Source organism: Myotis myotis, unplaced genomic scaffold (assembly GCF_014108235.1).
Source record: "Myotis myotis isolate mMyoMyo1 unplaced genomic scaffold, mMyoMyo1.p scaffold_m19_p_9, whole genome shotgun sequence".
Lineage (NCBI taxonomy): Eukaryota > Metazoa > Chordata > Mammalia > Chiroptera > Vespertilionidae > Myotis > Myotis myotis.
The window spans coordinates 55559445-55584191 of record NW_023416401.1 but is presented as its reverse complement, the minus strand read 5'-3'; the positions used below and the strand labels follow the sequence as shown (position 1 = coordinate 55584191).

Below are 24747 nucleotides of genomic sequence, written 5' to 3'. Positions count from 1 at the left end.
TCTGTTTGATCTCTATTTACTAACTTACTGATCTCTGACTAGGAGGCAAAGCTTAGCCTGTGCATACTGATGAATGTATGCATATCTACAGATCCTCACTTTTAAAACACGAATTTTGAACTGCCTTTCCATTTCCCGGGCCTTTCTCTGTTCTTCACTGGCAATTCCTCCCTCTCTATAGTTAACGAGACATTGCCCCGGGAGAGAGAGAATGCGAGGCGTTGGGAGCAGTTCTCAGAGTGCCCTGGATAAAAATGAGCTGCTGCTAGGGCTTGAAGCTCCACGAGGAGAATTCAACCAGGAGCCAAGCGCGTTTGAGTCACAACCAAGATTGGCCCGAGGTGTGCTCTGCACATCCGCGTTTGGAGTGGGAGACACGCCTTCTTCTCACACAAACCTCCCAGATCCAGGCGGCTGTGCGGACCCAGGGGTGGTGCTCCAGTCCTGCCGCTCGCCGTCCAGACGGGCAGGGGCTGGGGACCGAGCCAGAGCCACAGGTTGGAAGAATAAGGAGCTGTCTTCACGATGGTCGCCCTGTAGAGCAGGTCCCGCGTCACTGCTGGTGCGGAAGCCAGGAGTTCCAGGCTCCGGGAAGGGGAAGGAAGCCTCTGACACCCGACACCAGCCCTTGCGCACGGGAAACTTCGCAGGCTGGTGAGTTGGGGAAGTGGGTTGTTATTGCTGGAATGTGTTCCCACCCCCTCAGGGTATTCTCAGCGCCCGGCCTCGGAGAAGGAAGTGAGACGTGGATGAGGAGCGATCCACGGCCGGCCAGCCCCAGCCGAGCGGCGAGGGGAGCCTGGCTGTGTGCAAGCGCCTTGCATCCGCAGCGTCCACAGAAATCCTGGTCGGAGCGGTGATGTGCGCGCGGATGGCATCAGAAAACGAGCTGGCTGTCTTTTTTTTTTTTTTTTTGGTATTTGCATTTGAAACAGCTGGTGAGGATAAAAAACTGGGCACTGCCATGGCAATTTCCTCCCATTGGTATCTCAAACAACAACCAAGGAATAATAATGATGATGATTATAAGAAGAACGTGTTTAGAGTTTCATTTAAAAAGTAATTTAGCGAAGCGAGCCAGGCAAGTGATCACACATTTCTTTGCCCTTCCTCAGGTGAAATAGAAGCAGAGAATTAAAAAGCAATTTCTGTCTTCCAATGTTTTGCTCAGTTGTGGTGTGTGTGTGTGTGTGTGTGTGTGTGTGTGTGTGTTTCAAAATTCTGACCCAAGTGTTGCAGGAACTAGGGTGTGAGCAAATGTAATCGTTCAAGTGGTAACAATATATTAGCCTTCAAGAGTTTCCCACCCAATACAACATAATCTGAAAACTACTGAAGCAGGTGAAATGTAACTAGCAAGGGAAGCTAGAGGCTGGCTGCCTTCCTAGGAAAATGTATGTTTGGTTAAAATCACACTCCTATAACAAGGTCTAAAATTAAGGGTAGAAGATTCCAGTTGTCTAAATGGTTAAATTAAGCCCAACTTAATAACATGTAGTTTCAGGATTATTAACAACAAAATTATTATTTAACATAATAATAGCTACGAGTTTTCTCTTAAGTTCTGTTTAAGAGAAAAATTTGCGTTTTTAATATTTAGTTACATTCATGCATATTCAGTATTATAAAAAGCATATATGTATTGTATGCATGGTTTATAGTTCTACACTTTAAAAGTGAACAGAAAAGAGGCTTAGCATTATAGCCTCAGGTATTTAAGTTTATTGAATTTTCAGGTTACTATGAAGTTCAAGTTGTAGGATGAAGTGAGAGCCATTCCCCCTAAATATATTTCAGTTTCCTAACATAATCCAGTACCCGGATGGATCAGTCCTTCTTGAAGGGAAGAGGGGATTCTTACAGATGACCCCCCTCCCCCCCCAAAAAAAGTGTTCTTGACAGTTTGATATTAATGCTGCTTTTCTGTTTAAGAACTGACTATGGCCTCCTATGAAATGTTACCATCATTGATTTCAAAAGGAAAAGAAAACATTGCAGATGAAACTGGATGGGCCTGTTCTCATAGTTGCCAAGAAGGAATAAAGGAATCTGTCATATGTGAGCAAACCACTCTCTCATAGGCTGTTTCTGGAACAGGAATACTTGACTTGATAGGGAAGGTAACCCTAGGATAACTGATCATCTCAGCTCATTGGCACACCAGCTTTTACTAAAATTATCCGCTGGTGTCTGAATTGCTTTTCATGTATTTAACTACTCTTCTGGAAAAGTGGAAGTCATCCAAAGTCCCAGGTGGTTCAGAATAGAAATCTGCTCTTTTCCCACCCTCACTCAGAAATTTCAGGTTAGTTATTTTTTTGATTTTCAGATCAGTAGAGCATGAACTGTAGACCAATTATTTACATAAAACTCAGCTCATAGCTAATCCAGTTTCTTGAGTTGAATCATCAAGGCAGGTTGACCAATAGTTAGGCTCTTGAGCAAGTAATGTAATGTTGAGATGCAGGAAAACAATCTTAGTAAAAGCAGACAGGACAAACAAGTTGTTTTCCATGACAAATGCGTCCCTTTCTAAAGATGACTGCTACAGGAGAATGATTTTTTACTCATTGTTAGGTGTATATGGAGCTTGAGTTTATTATATAGTTGTAGGAAGTATGACTATCACTAAGGGCAGTAAAAACCTATTGTAAACCTCGTAAATGGAGTTGAGATTATTAGTTCCCCATAAATGGAGTTGAGAGTATTACTTTGTGCCTTTTGCAATCATTATTCATGGTCCCTAAACATTAACCTTTTCTCATAGGCCCTCCTTACATGAAGAAAACTCGTTTGGAGTGTTAATAATGAGAACAAAATTCTGCTTAACAAATATCTTAAAGTATCTTCAGTTAGACACCTAGGTTAATAAATAAATTAGCAATTATGGAAGTTTCAATGCTATTAAAAATATTTAAAGTATAATCATGAGAGTGACTGGGGTGGAGAGGGAGGCTTGGTGTGATTCAATGGTCCAGGGAGAGCCTCAGGGAAGGCCATCTTTTTATTTATTATATTTAATTCTCACCCAAATATATTTTTTTATTGATTTTTTTTGTTGTTGTTGAGAGAGAGAGAGAATGGTAGGGAGGGAGAGAGAGAGAGAGAGAGGGAGACAGAAAGAGGGAAAGATTGGTTGCCTCCCACATGCACCTCAACTGGGTTTGGGGATTGAACCTGAAACCCAGGTATGTGCCCTTGACCAGGAATCAAACCTGTGACCCTTTGGTCCATGGGCCAGTAATCTGAGCCACATGGGACAGGGCAAGGCCATCTTTTTAAAAGATCACCATGGCCTCAGTGAAGAGAACATATTATAAAGGGACCAGAGTAGACCAGTGAGGAGGGTATTCCAGTAGATCAGAGATGACAGTGGAACACAACAGGTGGAAACAGGGCTCCTAGAGAGAAATGGGTAAACTCAGGAAATATTTGAAGGTGGAGATAATAGGACTTGCTGACTAATTGGATAAAGAGTGGGAATGAAGGAAATGAGAAAACAAAATGATCACCCAGTTTTTTACGGGCGATACTGGGTAGATGGTAAAGCCATTTCCTAAGATGGAGAAAGAAAAACAGGTTTGAAAGAAAAATGAATTCATTTCTAGACCTTTAAGGTATTTTTAGGTATCCAAGTGGAAATGTCAAACTGGGCTTTTGGATATAACCATCTGCAGAACTTGGGAGAAGTCACAGGCAAATAGAGAAAGTTGGGAATCAAGTGCCCATGAAGGCTATTTCGAGCCATGGTCTTGAGGAGATCACCCATTGGAATCATTGGCAGCTTTGATAGGACGTGGAATTCTTAAAAAAAGGAGTTCAGATAAACTAACTTTTAAAAAATTTGGAATTAGCACTTCACATTATCCCAAGAAAGATACCACTAGAGCAATTCATGATTATACATAGAGACTTTAATCAGATTCATTTTTAAAAATGGCTTGTAGAATGGATGAACTGAGGAACACATAATTAGAAATACTTACAAAGGTGTTAAATGAGCAGCTAGCATAGTGTGAGGAAGAGTAAAACCCAGATGGACTGAAATTTGGAAAAAAAATGCTAAGAACAGCCCAAAATTCTTCTAGTGTTGTTTAGAGCAAAGCAGTGAATAAGGAAGTTAATGTATGTGAGAGAAAGTGTTATTACTCAGTGCCTATTGCTTTCTTCTTCTTTCTAATTAAAAGAAATAGTGTTCAAAAACAGGAAGGACAACACCAAAACAAAATTAAAATCAAAGAAATATGAGAAGTTATTGTGACTGCAAGCAACTTTTTCAAATGGAAAAGAGTAATGGTGGGGGCAGTCAAGAGGACTTGTCTAAGGAAATAGTGTTTTACTTGAGATATAAAGGCTACTGGGTGTCAGTCTGGTGGACAGTTGGGAGAGAACAATTCAGACAGAGCAAAAGTATCTGCCAAGTTCCTGACTTGGGAAAGAGCTTGATGCATTCAGTGAGCTGGCAGAAGAGTTCAGAGAGTCGAAAGTAGGCAGTAGAGAGAGGCACAAGGTGAGACAGAAAGACACTTAGGAAGTCATAAGTGTAGGTAGTACTCCAAGACTTAGTTGTTCTAGGGACGGTTTGTATTGGGAAGTTGGACTAAACGATCTTCAAGCTCTCTTCCAAAACTGGGATTCTATAAATATAAGAACACAATTTGTTTGGTGTTTGATGTATATTCTAGATCACAAATTAAGAGATAGTAGTGAAAGTGTAGTTAATAAAGTTGTAAAAAAATAACAGGTCAAGGTAAATTAAGTTGTAGTTGTCATATAAACCAAATGTCTAATACCCAGAAATGCAGAAAGAAACTTTTTTAGTAGTTAAAACAAAATCAAGACTCACCCACATAATTTTGGGAACAATTTCAGAGAAGGCTAATTAGATTTCATAAATTAGTAAGGTTTATAACAAAACATTAAGAAGACCATCACTAATAAAATACTGTTAGTGCTGGATAATATAGCTATGAATATGAGATTAGTCTCCAAAAGGCTCAATTTTCTCCTGTGTGAAAGAAAAATGTTGATTATTTTCATATCCCTATTGTCTAGCCTTAGACCTAGGTAACTTATAATTTTTGCTTCATGTTTTTAGTTCCTTTCTCTTTTTTTTCTTTGTATCTTTCCTCTCTTCTTCCAATTATTTACCTATCTACCCATTTAGATAGGTAGATAGATAGATATCCATAGACAGATAGATATCCATAGATATTATACATGCACATACCTACACACAGAGAACAAAGAGAGAAAGGCAAATATATATATACACACACACACATATATATATATATACACACACACACACACACACACACATATATATATATATATATATATATATATATACACACTCTATAAAAGAGGAAAAAATTAATTTTAAAAGGCTTAGAGAAAATGTACAAGATTTTATTTTAATCTTTTCTTCTGTAGCACAGAAATTTATTTATTTTTTTTTAATTATAGTGATCTTGGGATCAACCCAATATGTTTTCTTGTGCTTCTCTCTTTAACTTGCTCAGAAAATTGAAACTGTACTAAATCTGACCTGAGGGATACACCACAAAATAATTAGAAAAGCAAAATTGCTTTGTATTCTGTTTTTCAGTCTAACTTAGGCAAGGACCACGGAGCCTAAGTTTGTTAAAAAAAAATTACTCAGTTCTTGCAGTCTATTATTCAAAATATGCTCTTTTTGTAAAAAAAAAAAAAAATGTACTGTTGGTAAATGTTTTTGGACATGTCAAAATATTTTAAATATAGAACAAAATTAGATTTTCAAAGAGGATAAGAAAAACTTGCATCTCTTAGTGCTTAAAAAATAAAGGTGGAAAGCTTTTCCAAAATCAAGAGGGTAACCTAACACAGGTTTGGCTGCCTGCTTCAGTGAAAATCAAACTTTTGAGACAGGGGCTGGTGAGAAGGGAAGTGGTTTATGTAAGTGCCAGCAACCTGAGAAGACGGGGGATTTTTGTCCCAAAGTTCACCTCTCCATCTCAGTATAGACTGAGATTTTTATAAGGAGGGCGAGGGAAAACAGAACAAAGAGATCAAGGAGAGGGCGTTGAGAGTTCTCCATTAGGGCACTGTGTGCAGACCAGCACAGTCTATTCTGATAAAGACCTTGAAACTGGTCAAGCAATGGTCTGGTGTGCATCTTCCTGGTTTTCATTTGAAGGTCAGCAAATCTCCCAGATTTGCTGGGAATACCTGAAGGCTGGAGTCTGTAGTTTTTGAAGTTAATTTCTAGGATTCTTATATAAACATGCTGTTCATCTACAAGCTACATATTAGTCAGAGTCAGCATTTACAGAAACAATGTCAAAAGAATAGTGGGGTGAATTCCCTGTAGTTACAGAGCTTCTAAATATTGACTCAGGTACCTTCATGGATGGACCAGGGCCTGAGATTTTCTAAAGTTTTCTTCCAAATGCTGGGAAATGCAGGAGCCATGTAACCCATTTGGTAATTTCTTAGTTCACTGAGTAAAATAAACCTATTATTCCCAGTCTCTGTTCCTTTCCTGTCCCAATCCACTCTTTGACTTTAATTTTTTTAAGGTTGGCAATACCTGTTATCAAATGCTGCCTCTCAGGGTTCAATAGTAAATGCTTCTACTAGAAACAATACAGAAAACAACACTGCAAAACATATCTTAGAAAAATTGCTTTAATAAAAATATTCTGGTATCTATAAATGAGGTTAAGATATAAGGAAACAGGCATAAAAATAGAGCATAAGATGAGGAAGGTCTATTCTTTTATCTTCGGTTGGAAACTGGTGCTAGTTGATAAAGACTGCATAGTAGTAATCAAGTGAAATGAGCAACCTGGGTTTACTTTTTTCTCCAGACCTCACTAGACCATCATGAGGTGCTAGTTATTTTGAAATCTACCTGTACAAACCTCCCTGGTTAGGTTTTAATTTTTCACTTACTTACTGGAAAAAAAACAAACAAACCAAAGTAGAATGCATAACTCATTAGTACTGGTCCTGAGCCCCCTTCATGGAGGTGCACTCTGCCCACCCCAGGACTTTATATACTTGATGAGAATTCATTCTGTTTGAGACACAAAGGGTATCCCTGGTAAAGGTGAGGGCCTGATGAGGGTAAGGGCCCTTGTCTGATTTTTTCCATCTAATGTGAAAGTTAACGTCAACCTGAGGCTTGCCTATGCAGGCGTGGAGAAAGCCTGGCGTGCACACGTTTTCAGTGCACGCTGCAAGGATGTCTCTGAGTTCTTTGTGTGGTTTTCTCTGTAAAACAACTATAGGAAAATAACTATGTTGCTGTGAAGATGAATTTCCCTTGAGTTATAGTGTTTTTCTTCCTGGTTCCCAACAGTGTTTCTAATCAAGTGTGGTTTTCATGGTTCTGATCTCCTATAGTGTTTCACTCTTTTAAACTATATTTTGACTTTTACAGTAAACTTATGATAGGAATCAGAAACTAGATTCCTGTCCTTTAGTTTATGGAAGGTGTTGGGATAAGATGATTTTAACGAGCCTTACAGTATGGTGTAATGAGTCTAGAGTAGTCATGTTGATTCTTAAAATCAATATAGTAAATATTCACACACCTAAGGGAGAGGCACCATCTAATTCAAAAGAAAATAGGAATAATTCAAAATAATAAATGTTAACTATATATTTAAAGAAAGATATACTGTTTGCATCATCATATTTTATAAACAGGAATAATATTTTTTACTTGACTTATTTTTCAGGAACCATGTTTTCTAAAAGTGTGTAGAACTTGGAATAGGAGGGTTAAAGAAATAGCTTAAAACTGCTGCCTAATTTGCCTTTTCTACCATAAACATGTTATTGTGTGTGGTCACTTGACCCAAAAGATAAAAATAAGTAATTCAAAAATTATTCAAATCCTTTGGAGAGCACAAATTCTACCTGGATTGCATAAACTTTAGAGAAAATGTCAAGTTAATTATGTTAAAGTTGACACTCTTATTTATCACAATAAAATATTTGCTCACCATGTTAAAACTGATAATAGCAATGTGTTCTCTGGTATACTTTTTATATACCTTAATTTTTCATCAAAAACTTCTTTAAGTACCTTTTATGTACCAGCATCATATTTGGTACTTTGGTTTTAAAGATGAATAAGACCTAGCTCCTGTTCTTGAAATCTGGTAAGGTAGAGAGAGATACATGAGCATAAAATTTTTAGTGTAAACTGGTAAAATCAGTGATTTCAATGCTGTATTGTGGTAATAAAGAGGAAGATACATTTAAGGGGGTTGCAACTGTAGATAGTTAAGAGTGGAAAATAAAAAAGGCTTGAAATTAGGTCAGTGATTATAAGGTTAGAGAAGAAAAGTCAGATCAGAGAAATTAATGAGTGGTATCGATCAGATATTAGGAGAAGGGAAAAATGTTATGAGGTCTCAATAGTTGGTTTCAGGAGGCAATGGATAGATCAATAATGGTCCTCAAAACTGAAATGAGGTATAAAAAAGGTGAAGCACATTGAGGGGGGAAGACATACAGCATTTGGGGTCATTCAGGTGCATTTGTGTAGGAAAATGACTTCCAGAATCTGCACCTCCTAAGGTTGGTCAGGCTAGTAATAGTGATTAGGGAATATACTGCAATGCAGTAATCACCAAAATTCACAAAAACTAATGCCATCTCAGAGAGACCCTGGAAAGAGGGAGGAATATAGCCATAGGCCTCATAATTTTATTCCTTCTGTAAGCACTGACCTGCTTTGGCTAATAATGACATATAAGTTCTAAAAGGACTTAGGGGAAATGTAAGGTTATATCTAATTATTTACATTTATAATTATTATTGTTAAATTTGGAGGATATATTAAATATGTCTGTAGCTCTTAGGTTATGACTATGACATCATTTATCCCTTTCTGTGGGACAATCATTTTTAAGTAACATTTTTTTCCTGTAATTCTGTTTGCCCATGTTCTCTCCCATCCACACTGTGAAAAGTGAAAAGTCCTATCTCAGCTAGGAATGCGTCTGTTACCAGAGAATGGAAAGTCTAACAGATCCCTAATGTGATTGAATCTATTGATCTGGGACCCTTAACAACTAACACCCAGTCCATATTGATTTAAGAACAAACCCCCGCTGTCTTCATTGTACTCAGGAGCTCTGCTCTAGCTCTGCTATGACTTAATTTATGACACTTTTCACCTCAAGATCTACTTACCAAGACATAACAAAATATATCACTAGTGCTAAAATAATTGAAGAACAACCCTTTTGTAATGATTATTTTTTGCTATTTCCTATAATATGTAAAGTATTGTCAAATAATTGACTTGTAAGTATTTTCCAAGAGACTTATGTTTAGGGAGTTAGTCTCTCATCTCTCCTCTTCCTACCCCATCACCATTCCCATGATAATACACATTTCAGTTCACTGTTTGCAATATTTTATTACATCGACAAGCATTCATTATACAACCATCTACTGCCTCTCACTCTCCATTCTAAGCATTTCTGGTTATTAAATAATCAACATGAATTTCCTGCATGCCCACTTGTCCAGTTCAGGGGTTCTCTCTGTTCCTTGTGGATTAATTCCAGGTGAGTAAAGCATTCTTTGTTATAGATGCATCATTTCAGACATCTAGTTCTAAACAAATGTGTTTTTCATAAAAGTTTCTTATAATAAGCCAATAGCCCAGTTATTTGTATTCTGATGATTATAGATGGAGAAGCAAAATCCTTAAAAAATATTTGATGACTCATCTCTGAGTTAGACACATAATCCAGGTCTAGCAATATCCCAGTCAGGATTTCTAATTGGAACCGTGTTGACTTTAGTCCTTTTGTACTTTTCCCCCTCAAGCATTTTGTTACTTATGTTATTCAGTAAGCTATTATCTAACTGATTTACCCCTCTGTGAAGTCATCAATATTTCATATTATATTGAAAAATATCAGTGTGTTTTTTCTTGTTTGAGGTTTGAGAAGACATAAGAGAATATTCTGAATACAAATCTCTCACTTTGCAAAGTATTTGGATTCGTGTGGAAGTATAATAATAATACAAAGAAAAAGCACACATATTATCTCAGCTTTAAAAAGTCCTCCTGTAACGTATGATGAGCACTTGATGATCACTGTGAAGTATGGCTGTTTGACATGGCTGTCAGGGGTGAAAACTGGCATTGATAATGAGTCCTTGATTAAAGACTGACCACAAGGGCCATCAGTTTCAGATTTAAAATACTATCACCTAAAGAATGTATTCATTGCATGCACTAATTTTCAGGTGTAAGAAAAGGGAAGTTGGGTAATTTTCCTTTTAATGGGACAAGTTTTACAAATTCTGCTTTTTCTTACAACTGCTTTCTGTTTGGCACACGTTTTACATATAACTTGAAAAGATTTCAAAACATCCATGCAGTGTATATACCAAGGTATGAAAAAAAGATGAAAGTTAAAAAGAAACAAACATTTCTTCCATTCTAGCCATAATTTTCATGAGTTTAGTTTCTTTTTTCCCATTTATTCCACAAGTATTATTTTTCATTATTTTTTCATCACCATTTATACCCTCTATGCTCTCTTCTACTTCCACCTGCCCGCCCTGCAATCGCCACACTGTTGTCTATGTCCATGAGTTTAATTTATTTTAACACAATTACCAAAATTGGCCCAAGGAACAATTTAAAGGCAAAATTGAACTACATGATCTGGGTAACAATGAAGTCTTCTCTAATCCACAGAGTTCTAAGGAAAAGTATATATAAAAGCAGAAGTAAAAGTTGTGCTTACCTATCTGGGGCCTTCCTCTAGTATTATCTAGTACCCCCAGATACTAAGAACGTATATCTAATCCAACACTAGTTAAGACAAGTCTGAGTAGACTAGATCTTAAATAATATCTTTTGTTTTTTTTAGGCAGCAAATATAACTTACTTCCCATTAGTTTAAAATTACCCTGTTTAATTGGACCTAAACTTAACTGATACTAGAATTAAAGAGGGGAGGGAATATTTCTGTAATAGCCATTCCAGGGGTGAGTTTCCAGAACTAAATTCAAACCCAGCAATGGTGTCTATAAGTAAACATATGTTATTCTTAAGAGTGTTGCTTTAGTCATGAAGCTTTATTAAGGAGGAAACAAAAGATGCTTTTTGGTAGACTTTTTAGAGAATTGATCTATCTCCAGCTTCTCCTATATAATTGGAAATAATGAAGCTTTTTATAAGGCCAAACATTCCCTGGGGCCTCTAAACTCCTGCCTGGGCAAATGATTTTATTACATGTCTATTTTATCATGGAGGTAAGATTGTCTCCTTTTTCTTTGACACTTATTGACAGTTGAACAAAGAACGTTCTTTTTAGTACAAGTCATGGGTAAGATTAATTTCTCTCAGAACTGTATCTAAGAGCCCACTTTTCTCTTTTGATATTTTTCTACAGTGCTTGGTACCAATTTGTTACTCCCAAGATGGAAAATCAATGACTTGTTGACCAGTCTTTCTGATGAATCAATTTCTTCTAAAGTAGCAATCACTGAAAACAGATAATGCCCAGTAGGCATTTTGCTTTATAACGTGTAGCAAAGATCCAAAGGCATGCCTAATACTAGGAGTTTCAGGATAGATTTCTAGAGGAACAGTTTGGGGCAAAAAGAACTTTATCTGTTAAAGCTAATGTTGTCCAGGTAGATGGTGGGTCTATTCTGCAATTTCTGGAGCAGCCACCATTTAAAATCTTCCATGACCAGGGCAGACTCTCGGTTAGATAAGGATTCAAATCCTTAGTTCTGAAAATATGGTCGCATTCCTTTGTAGGAAGGGTGACTTTCCTGTAGAATCGCTGAAGGCCATCCTAAGAAAGGAAATTGGCTCCTCGTAGAGTTTGAGACTTGCTTACCAATACTATCTGCAACACCTGGCTGTGTATCCTTGATACACAGTTTTCAGTTTAAGTTTTCAGTTTCCAGTCTTGTGGGCGAACATTACAATATGCAAATAGACTCCGTTGATAAGCTGGCAGACACTGTGGTTAGTCCACAGACTAAAGTAATGATAAGAGATCAAACTGCCTGAACATTTTTCCATCAGCAATAGAGACGTGATATCAAAAGATCAGTTGGTTATTTGTATCTTGCTAATTGTAGAGTCATTCTTAACACCGTCACTGTCCTTTGAGTTTTTACCTTTAGAAATAGATACCAGTATACTTCAGTCCGATTTCCAGCCTGCCAGCCTAAGAAAACCCAATTACTACATAGAATAAAATGGTTCCAAGTTAAGGATTTAGACAATTCACAGGAATCACAAAGAGGTAATAGTTTGACTTTCCTTAGAGACAAAAATCAAACCTTATTGATTATAGTGAGCCAAATGGAGTCCAGCATTCGCTGTTTAAGCATATTTGGATGTGTTGCCAAGTAACAAGGTAGGTCAGATGCCTAATGGCAGAAGGCTGCTATGTAAGATATAGCCCTAGAGTAAAACTAAGTGGTTTATCATGGGGAAATTTAGTCCTGGTTTTCTATCTGTACTTGGCTTGTTTCCAAACAATACTTCATTTCAAGTCAGTGAAATTTAAAAAACTGACCTGGAAGTGGTTGACACACTTGCTTATAGGAAGGGATCTGTAAGCAGTTTCTTGTTTATTCTACTGTAACTACTGACATTTTTTTTGAGATATTTTTATGGGTTTTTCTTTGCAGAACTACTAGACTATTAAATAGAATGAACTGAAATAATTTCTAATTTCTTTTCAAGGACCCGAGGTTTTTGAACTATTTTTCAAAAAAAGATTTCTGTAAAGCTTTATGTGTGAAAGGAAATGTGGATATACATTTTCAACTAATTTTTAAGAATAACACGGTTTATCAGGACATTCTCAAATCCATCAAAGCTTAGGTGATAATATAAAAAAAGATAAAGAAAATAACCATTGGGAGCATATCAATAATATAAGTAAAATTACTTTTTCCTGATGGTCAAAGCAAAATTCAAAATATTGCCTGCAGTCTCTTTTAAGATAACCATTGCCATTAGGTCTTATCTGTCTTTACTTTTAAGGGCAAAATGCCTATTTAAAAATATTCTTAGTTCAGTGGTCTGCTGCAACTAACAATTTTTCCGTAGATTTTCTAGTTTCAGACAAAAATATTTGTTGTATCTTGAATTAATGCATTTGTATTACATTTTAATGAGCAGAGAAACTGTAAACCTTTATGAAGGTCAATGACTGTCCTTCAGATTTACTTGTACCATTGTCACTGGGTATGTGTCAGTAAGTAACATAACCAGGCTGAAGTTTCTGCTAAAACTTTCTGATGATTGAGGTTCAGGAAGGCACTAAAATAAATGTATCAAGAAGATGCTTCTGAATCTTGGTACAGAGAGCTTGCACTTGAACTGGTTTTAAAAATAGGTCATGGATGTGTTTGCACTTATCTCTTCTGTTTCCTCTCCTGATTCTCTGAGAACCAGAGGTGATGGTAAACATGTTGAATAGCTTTGCACCTACTGACCAATCAGGATATCAGGAACTTTAAGCCACACTAGATTGTACCTGCTGCATATCAGCTGGGTCTGGGCAACAATGTCAAACTATTATAAAACAAAGCAGAACAAACTGGCTATTTTGGAAAGCAGGCACATTTTAACCTTTAACTCAATCTATTTTATTATTACACTTTTAAATATCAGATAGTAACAGGAGGATTATTTCTATTCTTCTGAAATATAAAATGTGAATGATGCAAGTCTTCTTTGAAATATTTCTTCAAATTTTATAAACTTTAGCCAAACTGGAGCTATATATTCTTCTTCCTTTCCAGATAACCAAGATTAAAATGATTTTTAAGACCATGAATATTAGAGCAACCATCCCTCATATGCTGGAATCTCTATGCCAATCGCACATCCAAATAGGTTTAGGACCTGAGTCCAAATGAAAGACAGGAAGTATAAGTGCCACAGAACTAGAAGAGAAGTCATTTCATAACCCTGAGATGGCTTCAGTGAAGTGGGGAGGAGCATCATAGTAATTAGGGTGGAGTCTGAAATAACAAGGGTGTGACTTCAAGAACCAAGCCAAGTTCATGAATAACACACAGTATACAATTATGATTTGTCTATATATCAATATCCTTTGCAGGAAATAACTTCATGGAAAAAGACATTGAGTTAGCCATCAACCATGACAAATAGCCATGTGTTAAAATATCTATAGAACTCCATGGTGTTAAAAGTCTCCATAGTCCGCATGGAATAAGAGATCCAATAGGGTTAATTAGTGTTGGCGAGAAGCCAAGTACAGAAACCATACTGAATCTTCACTTTAGGAGCTAATTACTTTTAATTTAGAGCTACTTCTTACATAGTTGATCCCCAGAGGACCTACTGTGTGCAACATCCTAATTGAATGGGCTGATTTGCTTTAATACTAGTGCTGCAAAATTCACATGCATCTTTCCCAACCTGCTTTCTATCATTTTTTTTTTTTTTGCCTAGTGTGTGTCTTTATGTCACTTTTACTGTGACTATGATGGTGTGAGAGAGAGGGAGTGGCTGTTCCAGGCTTACTATTGTTTTTCATCATAAACAGTAGAAAGAGGAGTCTCCCCTCAGAATCTGATATTACAACTTTTACCAACAGTTTGGCCAAAATTAACTCATTGCAGATTAAGTTGCTTTTCCCCCAGATGTGTTAGCATTACAGTACTTGGTCATTATAGACTGACTAGAGGCCCAGTGCACAGATTCGTGCACCCGTGGGGTCCCTTGGCCTGGCCTGCGGGGATTGGGCTGAAACTGGCTCTCTGACATCCCCTGGGGGGTCCTGGATTGCAAGAGGGTGCAGGCCAGGCCAAGGGACCCCACCGGTGCATGATCAGGGCCAGGGAGGTACCATGGGAGGGCTCCAGGGAGTGTCCGGCCTGTCTCACCCAGTCCCCATCGGCTGGACCCCAGCAGCAAGCTAAATTATCTGTTGGAGCATCTGCCCCCTGGTGGTCAGCACACATCATAGCAACTAGTCAAACGGTTGAACAGTTGGACACTTAGCATATTAGGCTTTTATCATATAGGTCAATATTTTTCTCAATTGATTGGGGAAGAAAAAATGTCCCCCTGAATAACTCTAGTTAAGCATTAATGAATATAATACAAGGGTTACTGTAATAGGAACAAAGTAAAATTGTGAGATAGGTTAATGCTGTCTCCTTTTTAGGCTCATCTGTCTCTCCTCTCCTTTCGCCAGAGCCCTGGGCCCCTTGTGGGCCTGAAGCCCTGGATCTGCTCCTCTCATCTTTGATCTAACCTTTCCACAAGGTTATCCAAGTGCACCTGTCCCTGGTTCCGCTCCCTCAGGCCTCCTTTATACACAATACTCTGAGATTCTAATTGTTGCTAATCCGCTAACTGGCCCCAAAATAATAGTTTTACCTTTGGGAAACTGTACAATCAATCCTCATGATTTGCTGATTGCCTATTTGTGAATTTGTCTACTGGTTAAAATTCATTTGTAACCCCAAATCAATGCCCCTGATGCATTTGCAGTCATTCACAGACATGTTTGGAAATGGGGAAACTCTGAGTTTCCTGACATGCACATTTCCAGCTTAGATCAAACCAGTTGACACTCTACCTTCTTACTTCAGCTCATATGGTAAACAAGTGTTCTTTCTTTTCCCCATTTAGTGCCATATTTCTTGCATTTTTGTGCTTTTATGTGGAATATTCTGTCTGTTTAGAACGGCCCCAAGCATATCACTGAACTTCTGTGTAGTGTTTTTAAGCACAGGAAGACTGTGATGTGCCTATGGAGAAAATATATGTGTTCCATAAGCCTCATTCAGGCATGAGTTACAGGGCTATTGGCCATGATCTCAATGTTTATGAATCAGCAACATATATGAAATATGTGTCTTCAAACAGAAACACATAAAACAAGGCTTGTATTGATCAGTTGGTGAAAATATTGTGGCCATGGATTCACAGGAACTTCACTCTGCATTTCCCTTGGGAGCATAGTATTCCCTGATTCTATGTTTGCAGTGTCTTTAGAAAACAAAACTACCATGACTCACTGTGTTTATTTCCTCTCATGAAAGGATTTTCAATGGTTTAGAGAAAAAAAATTAGGTCGCTAAAGGAAGAATAAAACACAAGCAAACATGGAGTCATGGAATCCAGAGATAAAAAAGGTCAAGTTTTTTAAACAGAGGACCTTTGATGCCTGTTACACGTAAGCAAAACTGAATTCTGACCTTCCAGGTAGCCCAGGCTAAAACAAAGAAACAACAAAAACACAAATAATACAACTTCTCCTATCAGATTAAAGAAAGTATGTCAATTTATTGGGAGATACATTTTTTTGGTATCATTATATTCTAAGAGTAATGTCAGGGCACAAAACACATAATATATGTTTCCAATTGTAGTTTTATAAATGATACAGAAGTGGAACTTGTATGATTGCCTGTGTATTGACAATAACAAAGCCCGAGGCGCTAATACGATCTCTATGTTGTTCGATGAAGGATTTCTACAAGGATCTAAAGTCTGTGTGTTGCTGGGATGCTGACATAAAATGCAGTGTTATCACAGGTTAGGCTCACACTTACATTCTTAAAGAGCTTCAGATGAAATTATTGTCATGGTGAAAGTACTGGGTCCTTTGGTAAATTGAAGGGAGGAGATACGTTTGATCAGGCCTCATCCTCCGGAAATTCTGTTTCTTTGTTATGGGGTGGGGCCACAACATTAGTAACAAAGAAACAGAATTTCCGGAGGATGAGGCCCAGAAATCAGGATTTTAAAAAGATTCCCAGGTGATTCTAATGTGCAGCCAAGGTTGAGAACCACTGCTGTAGACAGAGAGGCCTGCATTTATCTATGGATTTAAATCACCATGGGGCAGCCCAGGAGAATGAGAAAGGCTGGAGCCACCAACCCACCTGACTACTCTACTTAATTAAATAGACCGGAACTGCCCCCTGCAAGCCTTCACTCTTTTAAATATCCATGCTCACTTCTATTTATTGATCCATTCTCTCACTGGTGCTAAGAATTTTCTGATAAGATGTGGAGGAAGGTACAAAGTACAGTGGGGCCTTGACTTACGAGTTTAATTTGTTCCAAGACCAAGCTCTTTAAGGAGCTTGTTAAGGAGCTCGTTAACTCAAATTACTCTATCAACTCAATGCAAAAAAATCGGCCGAGAGACAGCTGGTATCTCAAAAAACTCATTAGTCGGGACACTCGTAAGTCAAGGCCCCACTGTATAGGCTCAAATAGTGAAATTTTAAGGAAAACCAAAAATATTCTGCAAAAGCTTATAAACTCCTCGAAGCCTTCCCACATAGATTTTTTGGGTTGATTGTTGATGCCCAAATTCTTGAGCTTAATTTGTCCTGATTTTTTAATTTATTCGATTATTAACCTAACACTTGTCAGAATTTATAAAAATAGTTGTTTGTGGCTGTTTTATAAACCTACATTATCATCAATTTTTTTAAAAAATATGTTTTTATTGATTTTTAGAGAGAAAGTTAGGGAGAGGGGTAGATACAGAAACATTAATGAGAGAAAAACATCATCCATCAGCTGCCTCCTGCACACCCCCTATTGGGGATCAAGCCTGCAACCTGGGCATATGCCCTGACCAGGAATCGTACTGATGACCTCTTGGTTCATGGGTCCTTCTCAACCACTAAACCACATCAGCTGGGCTATCAGCAGTTTTTGTACAGATATTTTTATATTGAGTCTTGGGCCTTCATATTGCTAAAATATTAAATGGGGAAAATTCATGTAACTTATTCATAAATAAATGTACGTATATTCCACAGGCTCTAGATAAGGAGACACTGAAGTAAGAACAGGCTGGTGATATACGGGGTGTAGGGGGAGTGGGAGGAGGGAGTGAGGTCTTGAGAAAACTGAGGGGAAAAATTTTTAACCATTACAGTTTATAAAGGATATAAATGATTCAATTTCTGTAATTTTAAAATTAGGAAGAGAAAAAAAAAACTTGATTCAGTTAGATATAACAAATACAATTAAATGGAGATGCAATTTGATTTATTGGAAATAATATAAGTTTTATGCAGATTACTGGCAGTACCTTATGAGGATGTAATACATTCGGGAAAATATCTATCAAATCAAATATATATAAAAATATAAACAATAAATTTTATGGTATAGTTTGGGGTGATAAGCAGTAGGGAACTGAAGGGAGGTAAAATTAACATAAAATCCTCAATTACTCATAGCTTTTGAGACATATCCTTGATGGTGTAGATAAAGCATTTTATGCAGATTCTTTAATTTTGTTCTTTCAAAGAAAATGCTCCCTTTTATAAGGGATAAAGAAGAAAACAAACAGAATATTCGGACGACAGCACAAACACTGCTAAACAAAGATGGCGCTACAGACAGAAGGAGCCATGGTCTGGCTGACAGCGTCTCTGGGGCACCGTTTTCAATGCCTCCTGAGTTTATTTTTTAAAAGTGTGAATTTGGAATAGTAGTTACTCAGAGGGGTTGATGTACGATGGGAGAAAGCACAGATATGAACAAGGCAGCGCTGCCCGCAGCACGCCCTCCTCTAGCTGGCCTTGGGCTGGAGAGGAAGGTGCCTGCCTTCCCACCTCTCCGATCCTGACCTGACAGAGGCCCTGATACCTGCTGACAGAGACCTTGATACCTGTTCAGGGAGGCAGAGCTCGCTTCTCAATAGGACGAGAGCTTTTGGTCAACTGTTTCTTAAATTATTTGCTTTAAAGGTTGTTGAAGTATTAGCTTTCAAATGTCATGTCCAACAGAGAATCCCCTTACCCCCACCCCTGAGCCCCTGCAATATGAAGAAGGAAGGTCCCTGGGGATGTATAGAATGTGCAGGCCACAGTAGATTTTGGAGAAATCTTTTCAAAACCAGTCACAACAGAAAACGAAACAGCCCTCTAACATAGTCATGTCTCTGGTAAGCTGTGAAAATAGGACTAGTTTGATAAGTTCAGTGACATTCTGCTTCTCCCTGACAAATATTTACTCATACTTTTAAAATAAGAAATTAACTAAATGCAGACTCAAGCCAGAAACTTAACTACTTAAATCCTTTGTAATTTAGCAGAGTCCTCTTCACACATAGACCATCACGCATGTATTGTATGAAGACCCTCAACTCTAAAGGGCAATGAGCAGACTCCTAGGTTATGTCACTTTGTACACCGTCCAGAAGCAACCAAACAGAGGTCGGTCGTATTACAAAATATCTTCCCTTCTATGAAGGAATACACTAGTTCATTTAGAAAGAAGACTCCCAGTTTGTTCTAAATATGTTTACACTTGTGTAAGTGGCATTTATGAACTGACCTGGAGCGGAAGCACTGCAGAAAGTGAAGAGTGTCTGTATATTTACTTAAAAACCAAGGAAGTACTTACGAGTGTGCTGCGTTTCATTGCTTGCTGACGGATGCTAGTGTAGAAAAGTGCTTACTCACTGCTCTCTCTCGTTGCGTTGACTTCCATGCCCCAAACCAAATCTCCTGACATTAGGAATGCATGTCTGAAAGACTGTGGTGGTGTCTTATGTTTAAAAGCAGCAGGCTGTGGATTCTGACAGATCTGGATTCAAACCCTGAGCCTGCCAATCATTGGCTGTGTGGTCCTGGGCAAGTTAACTAACCTTTCTGTGTATCAGTCTTTTCATTTGCAAAACCCCCAAATATTTTTGTGAGAATTAAATTAATTAATGTATGCAAAGTGCTGAGCACAGTGACTATAGTGATTTCAACCTTTTCCATCTCATGGCACACATAAACTAATTACTAAGATTCTACGGCACACCAAAAAAGTATGTATTTCGGTGATCTGACTAAAAAATAGGTATATTTTTGGTTCATTCACAGCAGACAGCTATTGTTGTGTTGGCTGTTGTCATTTTTTTAAGTTGACAATCTAAGGGAAAAGAGGCCAGTGCCCCTGACTAAATAGTCAGGTATTGCAGGTTTTAAAAATTGCTGGCTTAACATAATAGCAACACAAGAGGAGGTTGCTAAAGTTACTAGTAATTCCAGTTATAGTCTAGACAGGGGTGGGCAAACTTTCTGACTCGAGGGCCACAATGGGTTCTTAAACTGGACCGGAGGGCCGGAACAAAAGCATGGATGGAGAGTGTGTGTGTGAACTAATATAAATTCAAAGTAAACATCATTACATAAAAGGGTACGGTCTTTTTTTTTTTTTAGTTTTATTCATTTCAAACGGGCCGGATCCGGCCCGTGGGCCGTAGTTTGCCCACGGCAACTCAACAAATGGTTAATATCTACTTACATCTAACTACACTGAAAAATCAGAGTATACTAGAATCAAGTATTTGGGCAAATTCTTATCAGCTTTGTTTTCTACGTGTACCATATATATCTGCTTTGTCTCCCTATAGTGATTCTTAACTCCTATTAGAAATTATTTATTTTTAAATTTTATAATTATATTTGTTCTAAAAATAAGTAGCACATTCTGTGGTCCAAAATTCAAAAGGTGCAAAAATATACAGTGAACAGTATCCTTCCTTTCCTTGCCTTCCGTCTAGCTCCCCTCCCCAGAATCAAATTTTCCAAATATATTTTATACCTAGATAAATAAACACTGAGATACACTTATTCTCCTTCCCCCTCCCCTTTTTTTTGCACAAAAGTTAGGATACTATTTAGGGTTTTCAAATAAAATACTTGACATCCAGCTAAATGCACAATATTTGGGTCTTATACTAAAAATTTAATTGGTGGTCTGAAATTCAAATTTAACTGAGTGCCCTGAATATATTTGCTAACTCTGGCATCTCTAAATTACTATCCTACTGTTTGGCATCTTATTTGTCTGCTTTTTAATATTTTTTTTCATATTAGAATCATCTGGGATGGTTTTAAAACTCTTCTCCCCAAGCCACACACTTCAGGCCCATTTTATCAGAATGTCTAGGAATTGTACTTGGACAGCAGTATTTTTCCCCCCAGTGATTATCTTTCAGTGATTTAATTGAGGAACAATTTACACACTAAAAAGCACACCCATTTTAAGTGTATAGTCCCATGCCCATTGACAACTGCGTACACCAGTTCTTACTTAACAATATATTTTGGCAATCACTCAAAATTGTTTCTTAAAGTATAAACCCTTTAGAGCAAGTATTATATTCTATGCTGCTTTTCTTCATAGGACTTGAGCACTTTATAAGTGTTTTCAATAAATACACGTTGACTAGGAACAGAGTCATTTATTGCAGTCATTATTAAGTGGTTTTTAAAATTGATTTAAGAGCAAGAGAAAAATAGCCATTTGTTGTTCTACTTATTTATGCAATCATTGGTTAATTTTTTTATGTGCCTTGACTGGAGATCAACCCTACAACCTTGGAATATTGGCCAACATTCTAATCAACTGAACTTCCTGGCCAGGGTCTCATTATTTAGGCAATGCACAAATTGAGAAATGTTATTAATGGGTGTTTGCAGTTGCAATACTAATTAAAAATAAATTACAGGATCGCAAAGAAGTTGTTGCCAACAGATCCATCTCCACGTGTGCAGTATCTTCGAGTTGGCTGAGGGGTAAGCCAGGTTTTCTGCATATATGTGGGACCCCATTATTTACACAAGAAGGATCTGGGACAGAGGTTGAATAAAATTTTCAGGCTGTGTAGCTAGTAAGTAGAGGAGCTGGGATTCGAACCATGTCTGGCCCCATATCTTGCTAGGGTCACATCCTAATCTGGTCTAATTTTGAGATTACCATCTTTCTCAACAAGATTCCAAAACTCCTATATTTGGAAAAAGATTCAGAATAGCTGTTTTTGTTTCTCAGTGGATGACTTCTTCAGCCAAAATGCCTTCTAGAGAGAACCAGCAAAAGAAACCAAACAGGTAAAATTCCTTTGGGCTCAAGTTTCTTTCATCTCTGTAAAGCCCTTACAAGATAGTTCTGGATTTTGTTTTTGTTCACCTGTCTTGGATTACCTAAGCATGAAGGGCTTATGAAAAAAACAGAACGAAAACAATTACGAGTTGTGATTCAGGAGAGCAAGCAGTGTCTTTTGCTAATGAACCTTATCTTTTTGCTCAGATCATGTGTATCTCTCATACCCATGTCTTGATGTGTGACTAAATGAAGGGACTGAATTAGAACAGGAGGGGTGCATATCTTATTTCTGCACATGCCAAATATTGTCTTTCTCTTCCTTTATGGATGTGTTTTACGAAATGCATGATATAGAAACAGACCACAAAACCATTCCAGTTTCTGCAGCAGAGAACATAGTGTGAGTATCTGTCTCAAGGTCATTTCCTGATATTGATATCTTCCAGTACATTTGAGGCAGATTCAGAGTAGAAACTGAATTCAATTCATGGCTTAGCTTCTTTCCTCTGTCTCCATTTACAAGACTTAGAAAATTTCTTGCATATAGTTGATCTTTAGTAAATGTTTCTTGAACTGTCTTGACGTTCTCTTTTAAAAGTGAGGATATACCACCTGGTTGGTGTTGCTCAGTGGTTGAACATTGACCTATGAACCAGGAAGTCATGGTTAGATTCCCAGTCAGGGGAAGTGTCTGGGTTTCAAGCTTGATCCCCAGTAGGGGGCATGCAGGAGGCAGCCGATCCATGATCTTCTCTCATCATTGATATTTCTGTCTCTCTCTCCCTCCCTCTCTCTTTGTCTCTGAAACAGTAAACATATTTTTAAAAAATTAAAAATAAATAAAAGTGAGAATATAGTATATTCTGGATAGTTTGGCAAAGTGAGTATATCACTAGCAGTTAGCAAAAAGTTGATGAGAAAGAATTCTCTAAGGTCCTATGAGTTTCAGAGAGAGCTTTATGCTTGGCAGTCCATGGCAAGTGTGGACTCAAAAAAAAGACATCCAGGAAACCATAATTTGAATGATTCCAGTCGTTTGGAATTAGGTTTTGGCTCAGAATTAAAAGGAAAATGCTGTGATAGCAGCAAAGAAATTATAAGTATAGTTTTCTCTAAAAACTCTGAAAAAAGAAAAAAATGGAAATTAGGTCAACTTCTTAATGTTTTATTAATTCTCTTTTTAAAAAAAATATTTTATTGATTTTTTACAGAGAGGATGGGAGAGGGATAGAGAGAAACATCGATCAGCTGCCTCCTGCACACCCGCTACTGGGGATGTGCCCGCAACCAAGGTACATGCCCTTGACCAGAATTGAACCTGGGACCCTTCAGTCCGCAGGCCGATGTTCTATCCACTGAGCCAAACCGGTTAGAGAAATTCTCTTTGTGTTTTTATTTAATTCTTTGAATTGGTCCGAAGTGTCTTGACTCTGTCTTTTTCTGAGGTATCAGAGTCATGCCTGGTAGGCCATTTGGTAGGTTCTCTTCACGTCTATTACTGTTAGTACACTTTGTCTTGGTTGAAGGACTAGCCTTTATACTATGCACAGAATGATACATAGCTCTTGTCTGGAGTTTATAAAATTCCCCTTTATCCAGCCCAGGCCCTTTATTATCTGACTTCTAATGTTTTCATCTCATTTCATCCTATTTATTCAGACCACTTTCATTTGAATTTTTTGGTAGCTTTTTGCTTGTGGCTTCTTTTACATCTGGAATCCAGTCATACAAATAAGTCTATAAGTTCTAGCTGAACAATTTGGTATTTCTCCTTTACCCCTCACCATTTTATTGCATCTTGTTTCAACACATCTTTAGACTTAGTGTAGTAGCAAACATGCAGATTATTATACTAGTGTATTCAATTAAATGCCACTGGTAAAGGGCAGAGTGGTTTTCCCAACTTAATTATTTACAATAGCTTCTAGAATCTGAAGCTCGACCAATGTGAGCCGAGACCAGCTACAATATGAATATTTAGATTGTGTTATGAAGTGTTTAAGGCCAGCCAGGAACAAAATTTCCAGGGAGGGGTTATAGGGGTTTGACGTTGGACACCCGCCTCTTTTCTCAGTGTCCCTCCATCTGCCATTGACCTTATTCTACTAGGTTTCCTCTCTATCTTCCCATTAAGGAATCTCATTAATACAAATATGCCTCGTTCTAATCTTTGCTGCTTTTTTCATAATCCATTTAACAAAATACGTGTGTCTTTTTTAACCAAGTACTTTACTAATGAAAACTTGCCTTGGAAGACATAGGTTTAGGTAACTGTGGGAGGTAATGAGTTTGGTGAGTTAACCTAATCAACGCTAATGAGTGAGCTAGTTAATATATTATCTTCTTGGTTATTTCTTGCCTTAATATAGTTAAAGTTACTTCTTTTCACTAGACCAGTGGTCGGCAAACAAAATACCGACTTCTACGCATGGGCCATGAAGTTTCAATCGCACTGCACGTGCGCGCCCGCACGTGGTATTTTGTGGAAGAGCCACACTCAAGGGGCCAAAGAGCCGCATGTGGCTCGTGAGCCACAGTTTGCCGACCGCTGCACTAGACCCATAAGGAATGTCTATTGCATGAGGCTCCCATAAGGACTTAAGTCATCATGGCTGAGCAGATGCTGGGATCCAAGAAAGTCTTTATGTACACCTCCAGAAACTGTCTACAGAGGCCACTTTTAGAGAACAATTATGGGGGGGGGGTGATATAGGAAAAAAACAAGTTTTTTTTTTCTAGAATTTTGTCTTTGTATCACATAGGGGAAGCTCAATCATAACTTTATTTTAAAATATGTGGGGTTTGAGAAATAAAGCAGGTAAATTATAAATTTGTCTAATCCTCCAAAAGTT

At 37.7% G+C, this 24747-nt stretch overlaps 1 protein-coding gene across 7 annotated transcripts in view; it reads left to right on the top strand.

The window, feature by feature from the left end:
- Positions 1 to 383: 383 nt before the first annotated feature.
- RAB27B (RAB27B, member RAS oncogene family) overlaps positions 384 to 24747 on the top strand; it is a 57106-nt gene continuing 32742 nt past the window's right edge. For 2 of the 7 annotated variants that reach the window (XM_036321668.1, XM_036321667.1), the window contains exons 1-2: positions 19117 to 19230; positions 21522 to 21588. In XM_036321668.1, coding sequence (XP_036177561.1) covers positions 19173 to 19230; positions 21522 to 21588 — 125 coding nt within the window. In that variant the 5' untranslated portion in view covers positions 19117 to 19172. Of the gene's footprint in view, positions 655 to 19116; positions 19231 to 21521; positions 21589 to 21841; positions 21901 to 24747 lie in introns of those variants that run through there. The other 5 variants (XM_036321669.1, XM_036321670.1, XM_036321672.1 and 2 more) reach the window with 4 other exon arrangements.